Here is a 17,978-nt window from a genome sequence, read left to right as displayed (position 1 = left end):
CTTATTCACAAATTTAAATCTTCGGCGCAGAGTCTGCATGTATGCGCGTTTATAGCAAATGTGGCTTGTGTGTGTGCGTGGGCTGTGTTACGTGGTGATTTTCAACTTTATATCTCATGCCTTAAACGATAAGCTTACCGCGTTGTGTGCTATCAGTAAACAAGGCTGATAAAATAACATCATCATAATAGCTGATCATGCATGGTACATAGGTTTCAATGATACCGACGCCGTTGTTACACTGGAATGTCATCCGTCAGGAAAAAAAAAAAGACCCGTAATATAACCGAAATATCTACGTGTAGACGCTACGCGTCATAAGAGTCATTTTCCGTATCTTTGGGCACACTTTCCGGTGTCACCGATTCGTACGTTGGCGGCTCTTCAACCGGATCCGGTGAAGGCGGCACGTAGGCTGGTGGAGGACACGAGGCCTCCGTCGGAGATACCTCAAGTTGTGTTGAATTCGGCGAATGCAGGTATGTAGCACTGATGGTTCTTACAGCAGAAGACGATGTCTGGTGATTTGACATTTCCTCTCGGCAGCAGCAGCAACAGCAGGCGATGAAGAGGAATGGCACCCCGATAACTGCAAGTGCGATGAGAGTTATCTGCCACGCCCCGAGATTACTCGACTGGTCGGGACCTGAGGCGGGTAATCAAGAGACACAGAATCTTGTAAAGACCGTAGTTGAGGGGAAACACGATAATATATCGATAGACTTTGAACTTGAAAATAGATGATTCTTGATAGAACCTTGCCTGGCGCTAGTACCCTTCGTAGATATATCATAGCACTCACTCACCCTTCGTAGACATATCATTGCACTCACTTTCCACTGGACAAATGCGTGTATGGTTATCTGACCCATATTTTTGTGATGATAAGGACTATACGACTATGTCTTTAACAAAAGAATTTTGATTGTATCCTTCCTGGTGCTGAAACCTTTGGAAAAACATGTCTGCTCTCATTATGTGCCACCGGACAAAAGCGCAATCTGTAATGTCCCACTGAACAAAGGTGAATGCATTGGTGTCCACTGGGCAAAGGCGTATGCACGGGTATAAGCCTGCAATAATAATGCTGGGATAATCATAAATGATAACGCTCTCTGGAAAATGATCATAATACTGCAGAGGCAGATTAAACCGAAGGAATGATAATTTCTTATCTCACGGATAAAAACGATAGTCTTCTTTTCCATGGTATAGCCTCCACAGTGTTGACATAATTCTACTAGGACATGTCATTATCATTACCCTAGGGTTGCCAGGAATTAATCTATTCATATGGGTGTAGAGGGTCATAATGATTGGTAGAACTTATTGTGCAGGACGTATACTATACTGGACTGAATTTCAACTTGGATCATCCGACCGGTAGTCAGGAGTCTTATCCACCATGCAACCTTCAATGCCAGCAATCCATCATTTTCTTTTTATTCTCTCATTATCTCCACTTAATCATTATCTCAGGCCTGTTTCAACATTTTGAAGTCATGTTCATTGCAATTGTCTTCTTTGACTTTGTTCCTATACTGTTTAAAAGAAAGGAGATTTTACAACTGCAGTTAAAGCAGAGTGACAATCACATAACATCAATTTATGTCTGTCATTGTGTGAAATTGGTCTTCTGTCATCATTGTTATCTTGAAGGGAATTTGCAAATTCTGCAATTTTTACTTTGCGCTTTGAAAGACAAAAACGAACGGGGTCAATAATGATCAAAACTTCCCTTTGTGTTAACCTTTCCGGTCGGTTGAATAACATTTAATATGGTATATGACACAAAGATTTTTGTCAAAATCTTCTATGAAAAATATGCACTGGAAAAGGCGCTTATTTATTTTTTTTTTTCTGAGTGTAGATTCCCAACTGAAATATCTGTACGTAGCTGGCAGTGTTTATAATGTTATCCTCTATTAAACACTGTTAGATAGTTTGGAGATTTCATTTACTTCAATATGTAAGTTTTGATGACCGTTCGTAGGTAATGTTGATATTCACCCCTCCCATCCATTCACACTAACATCTTCACAAACATATCGAGCACAACATTTATTAGGAAACCTTAGGTCTTTGCAACCTTATACTGGTCAATAAAACAAGATCTTTTGCACAATTTTTCCCTTGCTATATAGCTTTCATACCTGAGGTAGGATTAGTTACAGGATCAGTGTTGGCAACGCACGTAACGAAGGCTAAGGAGTTGATGTCGGAGCACCCATTGGTGTGGCCCCACGGCTCATGGTAGCATTCGAAAATCTTGTCGACGTTAGATTGGCAATAGGAAAATTGGAACCAAACCCTAGGGTATCGCCACTTCGTTGAGTCGTACTCGTAGCTATAGAGGTACCTCGAGTCATCTGTGTTGAGATGGCCAAGCTCCCTACACAGAACCTAGGATAACAATGCATGATAGATTATGTTTTCATCGGGAACAATAATGATAATTGATTAACATGTCTGACATGGTACAGACGTCCATAGAAAAAGACGTAAGTATATCGAGAAAGAGTAGAGAGAGAAAAAAAGATGGACAGAACAAGAAATGACAATTAAGCGCAGAATACGGAGGGTATTTTATCTTCTGAACATTTTCATTTCATTACATTTTATATATTTTCATTTTCAACAAAGAGTATCAGTGTACATAACATAGTATGGAACAGAGCAACATGCATGTATACACAATCTACATAGATCGAAATATAATGCAAATACAATCAAATGAGAAGGCTATAGATACATGTTATTTACTGAAAGTTGATGAAAATGATGAAAATGGACAGTGATGGAGGGGAAGCATTATTGAATTATTTAAAAGTGTGGAGGGATTTGTTCGACCGTCATGTAGTAATAATGTTACATATATATATATATATATATATATATATATATATATATTTATTTATATATATATAATATATATATATATATATATATATATATATATATTCTGTCCTCATCGTCTCGACTATATATCAAACACACGCACACGCACACATAGACACACACGTATATATATATATAATATCATCATTTAGTATAGCTAAAATAGGTTTCCGCTAATGAAAACAATAAGCCAGTCTAATACATGCTCACATCCGTTCCGGTGAAAGTGGAGTCACATACAGCACCCCAGTGGCCATCATTAAATATCTGAACCATTCCGAAGTTTTGATTACTGTTTCCATCGGCGTCAATCAATCTCACAGGATGATTCGCAACAGACTCTACCACAGGGAACAATGAAACGGAATGGGAAGAAAGAGACGACAAGTTTATTCTTAAAATATTTTTCATGTTTTGTATCTTACTTTCAATTTATACAACGGTATGACATTCTTATTGTCCGTATTTTATGCTTTCATTCTAGTTTGTATAACTGATTGATGCATTGTGTTTCTGAGACACGGACTTACTTAAATAAGCCACAGGCTCATGTTAGTAATTGTCAGTGAATAGATTGAACGAGTAAAAACATGAATTGGTGTACTATAGTATTTGTAGTGTGCACTCCCGTCATAGCAAACACGGTTATAGTTACAATGAGGTAAAAATTCAGGTTCCAACATTCTTATCTATATACACCTTTATTTCTTTTGCTGTTGTGGCACAACGAAAATTTGATATAACGAAAGAAATCTGCCGGACCCCGTTGAATAGACGGGACGACTGATGACACGTTAATTATTATAAGAAAAATTAGTGAACGATTATCAATGTGCCAATCAGCACGTGGCTGAGAGTTTGTGCGAGCCCGCACTTGTGCACATATTTGTGTAAGTAGCGTATTGATGGAGAATAACACATTGTTCATTCATAACATACAAGATACCAACGCATACTTATGCATGAACACACATTCCCACCCGCAGTGGGTAGACACACACACAGGAGTATCAAGTTGAATGGTATACTGCTTCATATACTCACCATATGGATAGCATACCACTTCGATGGCGTCATCAGGGGTAGTATACCCAAAGCCGTCACTAACCAGATCCACCCTATAGCAATCCTGGATGCGTTTTTCGGAGCCCAAACATCCCATGTTTCTGATAAGAATATTGCCAACTCCTCGCTGAAAAGCGTTTTCGTCAAGATATCGAACAGTTGATCCGGCGTAGCCCAGATGACGGCAACAAACTTCGCGGATGCTGGCACTCAAAGACCAAGAGGTGAGCAAGCCCCACTCTCCGTCCAGAAAGACGTCCACTCGACCCTGCTCGGGAAACTCGCTGCCGTCCAGTCGAATATCGAAATCTAGACATCATCCATCGTGAAATACAGTAAAGATTATTATTATTAGAATTCGAAGGCCTTTTGGAGTTGTGTCTGAGATCATCTTCTTTCAACATAATACATATCTTTATAAGTTTGAGGCTCATTCGTAATTTCATCACTTCAACCGTGGAACAAATAAGACAAATAGAATCACCTCATGAGATCGTTAACAACCACTTCGTCTTTTTGATTTTGCTCTAACATGACCTCCACGATAGCGACTTTGAGTAGCTCGGTTTGAAGTCGACAACTTAATACCTATGAGCAGTAAAAATGAAAATCACGAACTAACGACAAATGTCTTTAACGAGAACCTGTCCCGTTCTGTTTACTTTCTTCATGGACCTGATATACATGGACTGTTCTTTCTTCGATGTAAGAATCGTCGCCGACCCCTAATTATGAGCATTTTAATGAGTACATTCAGGTGTCTGGATAGTAACAATTGTGTGATCATGTATCGTCACTAACAGAAGAATATTTTCCTTCATTTCAGTCTTGTTTCGATGATGTGCCTTTTTTTAAACGGAAATGTCTTTGAATAAATACAGATGATGAGGAGCAGCAAACCTGAAATCATTACAAATTTTGTGTCAAAAGATGGGTAATTGCTGATTCGCACATTTTTGTACACGCATAAGACCTTGCCTAATGGCAAGATATATCTGTTCTCTACCATTACCGTCCCTTTTTGCTCTGGAATAAGCTGGAGAAAAGTGAAATATTGAGATCACAAATGACAATCATTCTGCCAAAATGTTAGCTTTCTTTTAAAAACTGCTTGCTTCTCCCAAGCGAAATTGTTTGAGGTATGATTTCCTAACATACACCACAACTGCATATTCACTTTACTTGATTTTTATGAGTTATTTTCTTCTGCGCATATAGTTATAGATTTCTCGAATCTCCGTCTTGTTCTTCAAAGGACTTGCTGGCGGTGACGATCATGGGATCAAAGCAGTGAAGCTTGCTAAAAATGTCTTTGTGGCGCTTTTGAGATGTACGGGTGCATGAATTAATTAACGATACGATGAATGTCCATGTGTATTAGGTCCATGCTTTCTCCCAACCTGTCTGATCCTCCATAGCGGTTCTATTTGTAGATTACAGGAATCTGGAAACGTGTGAGTAAAACGCATCTCATAGCTATGAAGTGACTGTATTGAACCTGGCTGCGTGCGCAACTCCGGCTTTAGATACTCCATTGGATACGGAAGTATCCAAGCGCCAAATTTGACACATAGACTTCCGGTATAAAAGGGACTCTAAGACAATTATGGATTCAGTGATAGAAGACGCATAGTTGCTTGATTGGAACGTGATGTATCATGGGATATCCACCGGTACGAACAACATTGTTATAACATGGTCCCTGAGTTAGCGTGTATACCCGAAACAAATATTTGATTCCAAAAGAGAATATAGTAATCATGCCGAAAATGAATCACTTCAATGACTCAAACAGGACGGTCATTGCAGGTAATGAAATTTGTGCATTTTTTAGTGATTGTTGCAGCATTAAGATGAGGTTCGATTTTGTCATGGTTGTGCTATAAGAGTTAGGAAAACTGCAAGTTAATAGATCAACCACTTTGCAGCCAGGATGTATGCTGATTTACCTACAGCTCTGTACGGATGTTTCGACACAAGCAATATGAACATAGGCATGCCATTTATGGCTTACAAAAGACCCAAAAAGCAATGGAAGACTGGTTGATTAAGTTATTATTGTCACTGAAATAGGAAGACTGGATTTTACCTTTTGGAGGTCCACACGTGATTTGTGCAATGTGATCAGAATCACACTCCGCGAAATTTAAAGTCCTGTAGGCGCACTCGCTTAACTGAGATTCTGTTCCCTCACATTGGTAATCCCGGTAAAAGATCGTCCCCTTCACAGTCCCGAGCGAGACTGGTTTCGAGCTGGCAGCTTCCGCGTACCCCAGCTGGCGACAGACAACGGTTGCTTCCCTGTCCCCCCAGTCCTCGTCACAGATCAAACCGCTAGTAGTGTCTTCTCGATATCTCACTACCCCTTCGAAGGAGCTCGAGCCACTGAGTAAGTCTATGACAATCGTTGGCACTGGGAATAAAAAGGAAAACCAAACCAAACAACGCTAAAAATTGTTATAGGACACCTATAGACAAACAAGTCCCTAAAAAGACTTAAAGAAATTGTATACTTTTGGTTAAGATGGGGGATTCAGATTTTAACTTTTTTCGAGATGATTAGAAACCATTTATGAAATATTAAAGAGCGTACAATTCAAAGAGGTGATAAAGTTTCGTTTGATGAAAATCTGTTTTGAAATAGCTGAAATATCCAAAAACGAAATAAAACAAAGTTTTGTCCTCAAAAGAGATGGGTCCCACCTTAGTTAGGATCTCTTTGTTTCTGAATATCTCAGCCATATCAAAGCCAATTTTCATTAAATACACTTCCTCCTTAGGATTGTATGCACTTTCATATTTCATACTTATTAATATAAAGCGGTTTCTCATTTATCTCACAAAAAGTTAAAACCTGAACCCCCGTCTAAACCAAAATTACATCATCCAAATAATCTAGCGGGTGGTACCTTCAACCTAAACAGGCCAGACGTGAAACAATTATCATTTTGATCTAATTCCTTTAAGTCTTCTCCGTAGGGTTCTAGTGTACCGTAAATTACATCATGTGGCTTACGTCATACAACATCTACTAGTATCGAGGACTGATTTACAAAATGAATAATATCAATTTTGTTTGTTCTTCTTTGTATGAGATGCCATTCTCTTACAGTCCGAATACGAGAGATTGAGAGACCTACACAAATGCGAATAAAAAGTGTATTGATTATGATGATGTATGGGGAAAGGCGTGGTCGTCCTACCGTTACATACGACCCCTGCCGACTGAGCTGACTCTGGATCACAGTTCTCATTGTTGGCCCATCCACTTGACTGACAGTCGAAAAGACTAGCCTCACTTCCGTTACATTGCAAACCTTCTAGTAACACTGGTCTACCATCACTTGGCACAGTCTTAATCGAGCGAGCTCCCAGTGGATGTCCCAACTGTCTACAGAAAACGTGCGCGTCTTCGATGCTCCACTCGTGTGTGCAGATCGTCCCCCACGTGCCTCCGTAGAAAACCTCTACTCGACCTTCATCCGGGTACTCTCCGTCCACCATACGAATTCCTAAGAACCGGTAAATTGAGCGATAAAAGCGACAAAGAAAATATTAGCACAGAACTGTAATTGATATTGAAATAAACGGATGAGGCGACCGACATGCGCAAACGAACATAATTATAACTAAACGACGGACCAATTGTTTTGGTAAACGACTCATTGCGTATCGGAGTTGTGACTGCTTAATGGAGAGGGGTAAGAAACAATTCCCAAGCTTACTTGTGTCGTCGCACACCACTCCTGCGTCTTCTTCGTGAGAACAATCATGGATGCCCCACCCCTTTGCCACAGGACAATCTCTCAGAAGTCTCTGTCGGGTGCCACACGTGACTTCATCAAGCAGAATCGGGCCTGTTCCTTGACCGAAAGGTGGTCCAAAGCGAGATAAAAAAGGATTTGTACGAGCCTCTAGCGCGTCAGGATATCCCAACTCTCGGCATGCGACCCGAGCGTCGGAGATATCCCAGCCGTCGTCACACACAGTTCCCCATTCTCCAGACTCGGTGAGAACTTCTATGCGTCCCTCAGACGGTGCTGAGCCGTTGACCAGCCGAAGGCTTCCTAGGGATAACATTGGAGAAATTACAACCCACAAGTGAAAAAAAAATGCGGCACCTGATGGATGATCACAGACTCACAGTATGATGGGAGTGTTGGAAAGATTGAATAAGTTATCGCTTATATCTCTCTCGATATGTAGCATACAAAATACACAACTTAAAAGTCACAGCCCCCCCCCCCCCCAAAAAAAAGGCATCAAGTTATATCATGTACCAAAGTCATACTCTACATGTGATGGATTCGTATGCAATCTCTTCAGATGGACACGTTGTTGCAATAAAGAACAAAGAATTCCTCGGTTTAACGTGATGTGGGTTCTTTATTCTGTTACACAGCATGTATCGGCGATGTGTAACTGTGCATACTGCAAACTTGCGCTTGCTAGTGTGATACATATATATATATATATATATATATATATATATATATATATATATTCAACAACTGTGTTGGAATGAGTGGTTCCTTGGATTGTTGGACTTCGTCTGATTGTCCAAGAAACCCAAACTATAAGCAAACTGCTGTGGACAACTGCTGAGCAAACTGCTGCTCTTGTGGAACGACTGACCGGAACTCTTTATAATAACTCTCTATAATTCAGACCCTAATTTTGAGACTCGTAGTATACTGTATCATTCCATGACACTACAGATAATCTGCCGAATTAAGATGCCCCATAGGTTTGTGAGAGTCAGTAAGTCTCATTTACCTCTTCACTTTTGGAGTCTCACACACACACACACACACACACACACACACACATCACTGCAAGATACGAAAATAAGCAGATTCGTGTCCATCATATGTGGACAGGGGTGCTGGAATAGTGGCGGCGAAAGACCTACTGGCTTCTGTTTACATAATATCATGATTATGCCTTCATAAACTTGGAGACGTAAAATCAATAAGAAGATGACTGTATTCAAGAATTGAGACCCAATTCGCTCTTTACCTCTAGTCGTGCACGTTACGGCGGCTATTTTAGATTCGTGACAACTCTTGACGCCTCCACCGGTATACTGACATGTTGATATGTTTGATTCAAGGCCATTACATTGCACTTTATCCAGGAGTACGGGGCTATTTCCTCGCCCAAATGGCGAAGCTACCAGAGCCAGGTCCGCCCCGACGTAGCCGAGCTGTTTGCAGATGACCTCGGCATCATCGGGTCCCCACAGGTTGTCACATATCGCGCCCCAAGTATCGTCAAGGAAGACTTCAACACGACCCTCAGAGTCAACACTGCCGTCGACTAGCCGAACCGACCAGGGATCTACAATTCAAGAGAAAAATTAAGGACTACTGTATCCTATGTGTCATGTTTACAGAATGAATAGTTATCTTTTTGATTTATCAATTACATTTTTTTATGAAGTCAAGTTGGTTTAGATTTGAATTCTTCTCACTATACAGCAACGATTATCCGTGTGTCATGTCGCTGCTTTACAGCAGATAATATAGCAGGAAACATAATCGGGTTCTGGGAACTTAGTTTGGACTGAAATGATATTCCTAGTTTTGAAAATGTTGAAATGAATTGATGTTTAAAAGCGAAAACGGTGGTAGACAAATATAAACGCACATAGCACCCCCCCCCCCCCCTCCAAAAAAATGACGGATATAAAACGAACTGAACAACCCATCCAAATTCCTGAATCAGAGGATTTGTCATTCAGTAGACACACACACACACACACACACACACACACATACACACACACACACACACACACACACACACACAATGAATATGAAAAACGAAGTGTGTTTAAAGGTAAGAACATAATGCCTTTCGCTGTATCATTATTGATCTCTTGCAATAGGTCAACATTCACTTTCTTAGAATAAATGAAATTTAGTTATGATAAAAATAAATAGATTTACCCCCACAATCATCTGCTTCGGCGTACAAAAGATGTAGGTTCCCCCGTACATAATCTCAATTATCCAATATGAATATAACGTACTTAAGACTGTTTTAGATACATTTTGTGTTATGTAATATCATTTTGGTCTTTATATCCTGGATTTACAAAATACGCGTTACTTTTCATTGATTTTTGATGATGTATGTTACAAATCCAACACTGTATGATTTGTGTGAAAAATTAATAAATGAAATGAGATGAAATGAAATAAAATGAAATGAAATGAAATGATATCTCTTTTCATGTTCACACAAATAAATCTGACGAGCAAATTTGATGCAATAGTCGTGTATCTATATTTCCAAGTTCCAATCAAGGGCATATACAATACTGGAGTAGGATACGAACCTATATGCGATCCCCAGATCATCAGAAATACGTCTCCACTTTAACACCGAGATTCCGCCCGTCAGGCAGTGCTAGTTCCAATTCTTGTAGCATGCAGCGGGCACTGCGTAGTTATTCAAATTTATGCCCATAATTTCTTTTGTCATAGCTGCTACTAAAACACTGATCAAGACAGTGCTTATCCATATTTACGTTAATGTAGGGCAATTTGTCGATCAGTTGCAGAGGCAGGTTGTTTGTCTTTCCACGGGCTCGCATTACCGTGTGATAACCTATTTCGACGCCTCTGTGTTTTAGCTTTGCCTGATTAAGCTTCGTATAAGATAGGGATTTTCAGGAATTAGTTAAACTATGATAAGCTACTACCTGCTTTCAGGAAATACTTATAACATCAAAATGAAATTCACTCAAAAAAACACGCGACATTAATCTGATATCTATAAATTTTGTTTCCGAACAGCTAACTCGTGCCCAAACAGTCTATATAAATTATATAAAAGGTTAATGGGTCGAACATTTTGCATTAGCTGTATTTCCGAACGACGTAAGTGTATGAATCGAATTGAATTATGGTTGTTACATGAAGTATGCCCATCCATTGATTCATATCATTTTATTTCCCCTTCTCTCAGCAACACAATATAATTAAGAAGATCCAGTAAGCACACGCGAGGACAAACTAAACTGCTTCGTCACGATGTCATTAAGTTCAGTCAATATTCTGACATTTATTTCATGTCCCGTGTTTTATTTTACCATAAAAAACCATAGGCATACTGACTATGCATAGTATCCACTGGTCATTTATAGCGAGGAAATAGAGAGCGGATACAGTGTTGGCTTGCAACCTCTTTAGCGACCAGGTTCACGGTCAAAGTGACACATCGATGAGCAGCGCTCGGAAAATACACACGGACACACAATACCGAATATGAATTGAGCACGTCATCGTCTACCTACGCCTATATAACTATCATGGCAGAGTCAGGTGTGTTAAGTTCATCACCATTATCTACACCACCGTTTGATATACATACTGTACATACAATGCGCATGAGTTACTCAGCTAGCGTTCCACTTACTCTTTCCCGTCAGTCCCTTTAACCAATTTGTAAAGGTTTATCTTCCATCAAAAAGCCAGATTTAAATTCAATTCGACACACCATTTACCGTTATTATGATACTCATCATGCTCATTGGACAGATTGAGGGTAAATCGTGCGAACATTTTGACATTTGACACGGACAACATATAATGGTTTTCACATAGGATTGTGCATATTGTCTTGTCGACTCCCATACACGAGACGGTTAGTGCCATCGTGCAACTGACTTTCAGAGGAATCTGAAGTCTTGACACATGCAGGCATGATTTTTTTTTTCCGAACGCATCAAAGACTGTTCAAAGTGAATCCTTGCGAGTGTCCATGTTTACTGGAAAACAAACACTCGTATACTCACATTAAGGCACACACATACAGAATAGAAGCACATTCCAATAATCTATATCATGTCTGTTTGCATTTATGACTATAAACAACATACACTACAGACCTGTGAGGGTGTGTGTGTGTGTCTGTGTGTGTGTGCGTGTGTGTGTTAAGTGTTGAGCGGTATTCCTCGAAAAGGCAATCTATAGCAAACCTATATGCATACTATGTAATCATATGATTATATAATGTATTTATATGATATGTGTATATTACATACATACATAATTAAAGAGCGTGGACGCTTTTGGCTTTGGGGGCATGGACTAAAAAATGGGCAAAGCATAGTTTGATGCTCTTTTTGCTATGTCAGTTGATCCTCAATACTCTTTATGATAGTTCTGCAAAATGTGTCGCCGTCAATCGAAAAAAAAAAAAGACTCTTCTAATGACAGTGGAACAAAGTTGATGGGGATATTTATTTTTCGTTTTTAGATGGAGCAGACGAAGCGACGAGAATGTCGAAGGACTGAGAAGGAGAGCATACAATTTGAATCGGGGTTACTTACCTGTTGTATTTTCAGCCTGATTTCCATTGACCGTCAACCACGTCAAGTACATGCAAAAGTAAACCAGCAGCCAAGTCGTGTCTCTTGACATAGTTGCTCCTGTCAGGATTTTCGTGTAAGGTAAAATGGCATACACTCTATGTAGTGGGCGGCATCACACTAATTCTGATGAAAATAGAACCCGATAACATTAGTCACTCAGCAGACTTTAACACGACTGTGCATGCTCACCTCTTCCAGCCTCAATATCCAAACTCGTTAGTATAGTATTTGATAGCAGTGTTTCTGCGTTGTAAAGGACTTGGTACAGCTCATCACACAAGAATGACCGTGCCTTTTGCTTCGCTGTGACATCGCCATGCATTTCTGGCACCCAACCGCATCAACGTATTAAAAAGGGGGAAAAAAGGGCAAGGGCAAATAATCGCAATATCAGCGTTGCATCCTTGAGGGAGCGTATGATATTCTTATTTGTTTGTTTGCTTTAATTGTTCCCGTTCTATTTTGGCATCCGTTTACAACGCAAGAGAGTAAGGTCAAACGGTTTGCTATAGCGTTGGCACATTGCACACATTGTATGTGTGGCGGAATAAACTCCAGCAAGGCGAGTTGAATGGGGCCTTTGGATTATAATATGGTGTAACGTGAGGCGCGATATTAGCGCGATATAAGCACTTTTATACCTATAGATCCATGGTACCGGTGCGTTTAGTCAAAATTAAAGCCTTGATTCCTATCACTATCATACTTAACCAGCTTATTGCCCTGCTCAGGACAAAATCAAACCCTATCAATATTGACAAAGACAGGCGTACCCTAATTTTCATTGTTGTCTTCATTTTTGGTGCGCCGTTATCATTGCGCACATGCAATGGTAATGCGTGAAATTGTATGCATGTATGTATGTATATATATATATATATATATATATATATATAGTACAGAAACGTAATAAGAAAATTGGTCTGCTCGGCATCTTGATGATAATAAGTAAACGAATCAGTAGAAGAAGAACGCCGTAAAAAATAATAAATCCTAGATCTTGAAGATCTTAAAAACGGAGCATAGCTCTCAAATACTGAAAGGCAAGGTCACACTCTTCATCAGTGCCCATGGTGTGACAAAAGATGTTACTCAAACCCGTTTCTGAAGCAGACATGAAAACACGTCTGATCATGGGCAGACGGATTTTGAAACTCACCTTTCAAAGAAGTCACCGCGCTAAACAGATGGAGGTAGCGCACAGTGTCCATAGTGACGCATCCAATGACGCGTAGTCATGACTGCAAGATGACATGGCAAATCTCCGGCAGGGCCGGTATTCCATAAACTAGATAAGCATGCTTAAGTCAGAAAATCTAAGCAATTTTGCTTATTTTCTGGCTAAGATAAAATTCTTAGCTTGAGTTCGTATTCCATAAAATTTGGCTAAGAATTTGTCTTAGCATTTTGCTGAGAATTTTGCTAAGAATTTTGTCTTAGCTAAGACAGATTTCGGCTTGCTGGCTAAGCATATTTTCTTAAAAATGTGCCGTCGGTATTCCAAAACGACATTTGTCTAAGAAATTTACCCTAAATCTAAGACAGCTATTGAGCTGTCTTAACTTGGGTTCCAGTAAGAAAAAATTATGGGTGTAGCATAACAATGTAGAAAAGATGGCGGCTTTAGCTCATGATTTTTCATCTTTTTGCTAAATAAAGAAGTTCATCAGTAATCAGTAATGTAAATGAAATGAGTTCAGGGTTTGACGAAGCGTCTCGTTTGCGTCTCGTGGGAACTTGCACAGTAACAATACGGTAGAAACTCGGTGGGCCGGCCATGGGCCACGGGGAATCGGGGGGGGGGGGGGGTATGTGTTGCGCGTATACTACGCGTGCCCTCGACCTCCTTCTCAGCGCGCATTAGCGGCGGAGTGGAGCGCGCAGCTAGAGGAACGCACATAGCCGCCCGGATATAAAGTCTACGTTTATGCCACAACCCACTACATTACGTAGACGTATGCCCTAGCTTGCTTATACACGTGCGGCTATCACAGTTTGTGTATCGAGACAGGCGAGTATGGTTGGGTGTTCATAATATCGGACACCTAACGTTTTTCTATCAATAGAAACGTGAAAAATCTCACAATTTGCCTGAAATTTTACTCACGTGTGGAGAAAATACTCCGGATTCACAAGCGCGCACTGAAAATGCGATCTGAGGTACGCGCTCTAGATGGCGGCTTCGAACGCGTGGGGTGTCATTTTTTCCGCACTCAGTTGCCGGGCTCATATCGACCGACCACCCCGCCCTCAATTGACAATACGTATAAAGCGTACTTAAACGCGTTTTTTCGACAAGCTGCTGTTTTTTTCTAGTCGTAATTTTTTCCCCAATAATATTTGAATATATTTTGAATCCTTCGATATTACTTTTGAAGGACTGTTTGATGAATTTGACTTGATTTTCATTAGGAAACTTTTCATCGTAATTGAAATAAATTAGATGAGTCGGTTTGTTTTTTCACATTCATTTCTCGTTTCTGCATCAACTCGTACGGTCGTAGCGGGCGACAAAATGTTTATGTCATGTGTATGTGTAACGTGTGTGCACGATCGTACAAGCGGCGGTGACAATTTTGCGGTCAAAATCGTCAAATTTATTACGGAAGGATACTCTACATCTAACAACGAGTCAGCAAAGGTAGGCCTAGTTATATGTAGTTACACGATAAACCTTATTCGATTTTGCTAAATTTCGGTAATTTAGAGGGAATACTTAGTTGTTTTCGCCACATTTTACTCGGTAGCGTAGCCCAGTGAAGAATCGAACACCGTTGCGCGTAGTCCCATGCGTACATTTTCTTTCTGTACGCGCAATGCCATTATAATGCGCGGTCGGTCGTTATGGACCCGGTCGGTGGGTTGGACCCTTACCATACTGTCACAAAGCGTCCTCTCTGGCTCTACTGTACGTTATACCTGATCGGTGAGTACGGACTAATTATCTGGGCCTAGTAACTACGTTAGGGTGTAAACATAAGTACTCGCTTTGATTTTGATTCTCGTGATTTCATAATGTTTCTTTTTTCACTCGGTGTCGTACTGTACTTGAAATGTGGTGTGATGTGATTGCGGTGTGAGTCTCACTTATAAGGCCGTAACTTTGGCCGAAAAGATCCAAAACAACACGTAACTGTTAGGTCTAGGTTGCCTACTACTAAATAAGTAGGCCGTTTACTGACATTCTAGACACTGTGAGACCTAGAGTAATATGAAGACGTTGCTCCTATATATATAAAAAAAGCCTCTGAAAAAGTGTGCATTAGGCCTAGGTATCTTTTTCCATGGGTGGCTAGGTAGTTGCGATTGTTGCTTAAACACGTAAAATACATAGACTTTCACCGCGGGGCAGCTGTTCGCGAACAGTGATGACATGAATATCTTGCTTATGTCAAATGACGTCATCAGAATTTAAGATTTTTGCTTAGCCAAATCGCCCGACTTAAGAAAAATGCCTTACAGTTTATGGAATACCGTTAGGGCGATTTTCTTAGCTAAGCAAAAATCTTAAGACAAATTGCTTACACTTAAGCAATTTGTCTTAGAAGTTTATGGAATACCGGCCCGGCTCCAAAACAGTGAATCTGAAAAGGGCCTCATCGCCAACAGTCGGAAGAGTAGCAGAAAATGTACACAGTACAGAAACGTAATAAGAAAATTGGTCTGCTCGGCATCTTGATGATAATAAGTTAACGAATCAGTAGAAGAAGAACGCCGTAAAAAAAATAAATCCTAGATCTTGAAGATCTTAAAAACGGAGCATAGCTCTCAAATACTGAAAGGCAAGGTCACACTCTTCATCAGTGCCCATGGTGTGACAAAAGATGTTACTCAAACCCGTTTCTGAAACAGACATGAAAACACGTCTGATCATGGGCAGACGGATTTTGAAACTCACCTTTCAAAGAAGTCACCGCGCTAAACAGATGGAGGTAGCGCACAGTGTCCATAGTGACGCATCCAATGACGCGTAGTCATGACTGCAAGATGACATGGCAAATCTCCGGCTCCAAAACAGTGAATCTGAAAAGGGCCTCATCGCCAACAGTCGGAAGAGTAGCAGAAAAAGTACACAGTTCAGAAACGTAATAAGAAAATTGGTCTGCTCGGCATCTTGATGATAATAAGTAAACGAATCAGTAGAAGAAGAACGCCGTAAAAAATAATAAATCCTAGATCTTGAAGATCTTAAAAACGGAGCATAGCTCTCAAATACTGAAAGGCAAGGTCACACTCTTCATCAGTGCCCATGGTGTGACAAAAGATGTTACTCAAACCCGTTTCTGAAACAGACATGAAAACACGTCTGATCAGACGTGTTTTCATGTCTGTTTCAGAAACGGGTTTGAGTAACATCTTTTGTCACACCATGGGCACTGATGAAGAGTGTGACCTTGCCTTTCAGTATTTGAGAGCTATGCTCCGTTTTTAAGATCTTCAAGATCTAGGATTTATTATTTTTTACGGCGTTCTTCTTCTACTGATTCGTTTACTTATTATCATCAAGATGCCGAGCAGACCAATTTTCTTATTACGTTTCTGTACTGTGTACTTTTTCTGCTACTCTTCCGACTGTTGGCGATGAGGCCCTTTTCAGATTCACTGTTTTGGAGCCGGAGATTTGCCATGTCATCTTGCAGTCATGACTACGCGTCATTGGATGCGTCACTATGGACACTGTGCGCTACCTCCATCTGTTTAGCGCGGTGACTTCTTTGAAAGGTGAGTTTCAAAATCCGTCTGCCCATGATCAGACGTGTTTTCATGTCTGTTTCAGAAACGGGTTTGAGTAACATCTTTTGTCACGCCATGGGCACTGATGAAGAGTGTGACCTTGCCTTTCAGTATTTGAGAGCTATGCTCCGTTTTTAAGATCTTCAAGATCTAGGATTTATTATTTTTTACGGCGTTCTTCTTCTACTGATTCGTTTACTTATTATCATCAAGATGCCGAGCAGACCAATTTTCTTATTACGTTTCTGTACTGTGTACTTTTTCTGCTACTCTTCCGACTGTTGGCGATGAGGCCCTTTTCAGATTCACTGTTTTGGAGCCGGAGATTTGCCATGTCATCTTGCAGTCATGACTACGCGTCATTGGATGCGTCACTATGGACACTGTGCGCTACCTCCATCTGTTTAGCGCGGTGACTTCTTTGAAAGGTGAGTTTCAAAATCCGTCTGCCCATGATCAGACGTGTTTTCATGTCTGTTTCAGAAACGGGTTTGAGTAACATCTTTTGTCACACCATGGGCACTGATGAAGAGTGTGACCTTGCCTTTCAGTATTTGAGAGCTATGCTCCGTTTTTAAGATCTTCAAGATCTAGGATTTATTATTTTTTACGGCGTTCTTCTTCTACTGATTCGTTTACTATATATATATATATATATATATACACTGTTGGTCTGAAATGCATTATACCACCCTACTTCGTCATCTAATATATATATATATATACATATATATATATGTGTGTGTGTGTGTGTGTGTGTGTGTGTGTATGTGTGTGTGTAAATGATCCTTCATTTATGCATTCCAGTTTAGTGACTGGATCTACACTTCCTTTCTATAGCGCTGTTTATGTGTGACCAGTGTTGATTATGGACGATGTGTTGATAGGGCGGTGAGT

The 17,978-nt window shown here is 40.2% G+C and overlaps 1 protein-coding gene across 1 annotated transcript; it reads right to left on the bottom strand.

The window, feature by feature from the left end:
- Positions 1-308: 308 nt before the first annotated feature.
- On the bottom strand, positions 309-12,396 carry LOC140229387 (scavenger receptor cysteine-rich domain-containing group B protein-like). Its single transcript, XM_072309650.1, has 9 exons — positions 12,306-12,396; positions 8,983-9,303; positions 7,689-8,030; positions 7,167-7,475; positions 6,053-6,376; positions 3,943-4,272; positions 3,109-3,239; positions 2,154-2,403; positions 309-646 (listed from the first exon to the last, which is right to left on the bottom strand). Exons 1-9 carry the CDS (start codon positions 12,394-12,396, stop codon positions 309-311), a joined length of 2,436 nt encoding a protein of 811 aa, XP_072165751.1.
- Positions 12,397-17,978: the final 5,582 nt, after the last annotated feature.

The sequence above is a fragment of the Diadema setosum genome, chromosome 1, assembly GCF_964275005.1.
Source record: "Diadema setosum chromosome 1, eeDiaSeto1, whole genome shotgun sequence".
Lineage (NCBI taxonomy): Eukaryota > Metazoa > Echinodermata > Echinoidea > Diadematoida > Diadematidae > Diadema > Diadema setosum.
This window is presented reverse-complemented; position numbering and strand designations above follow the sequence as displayed.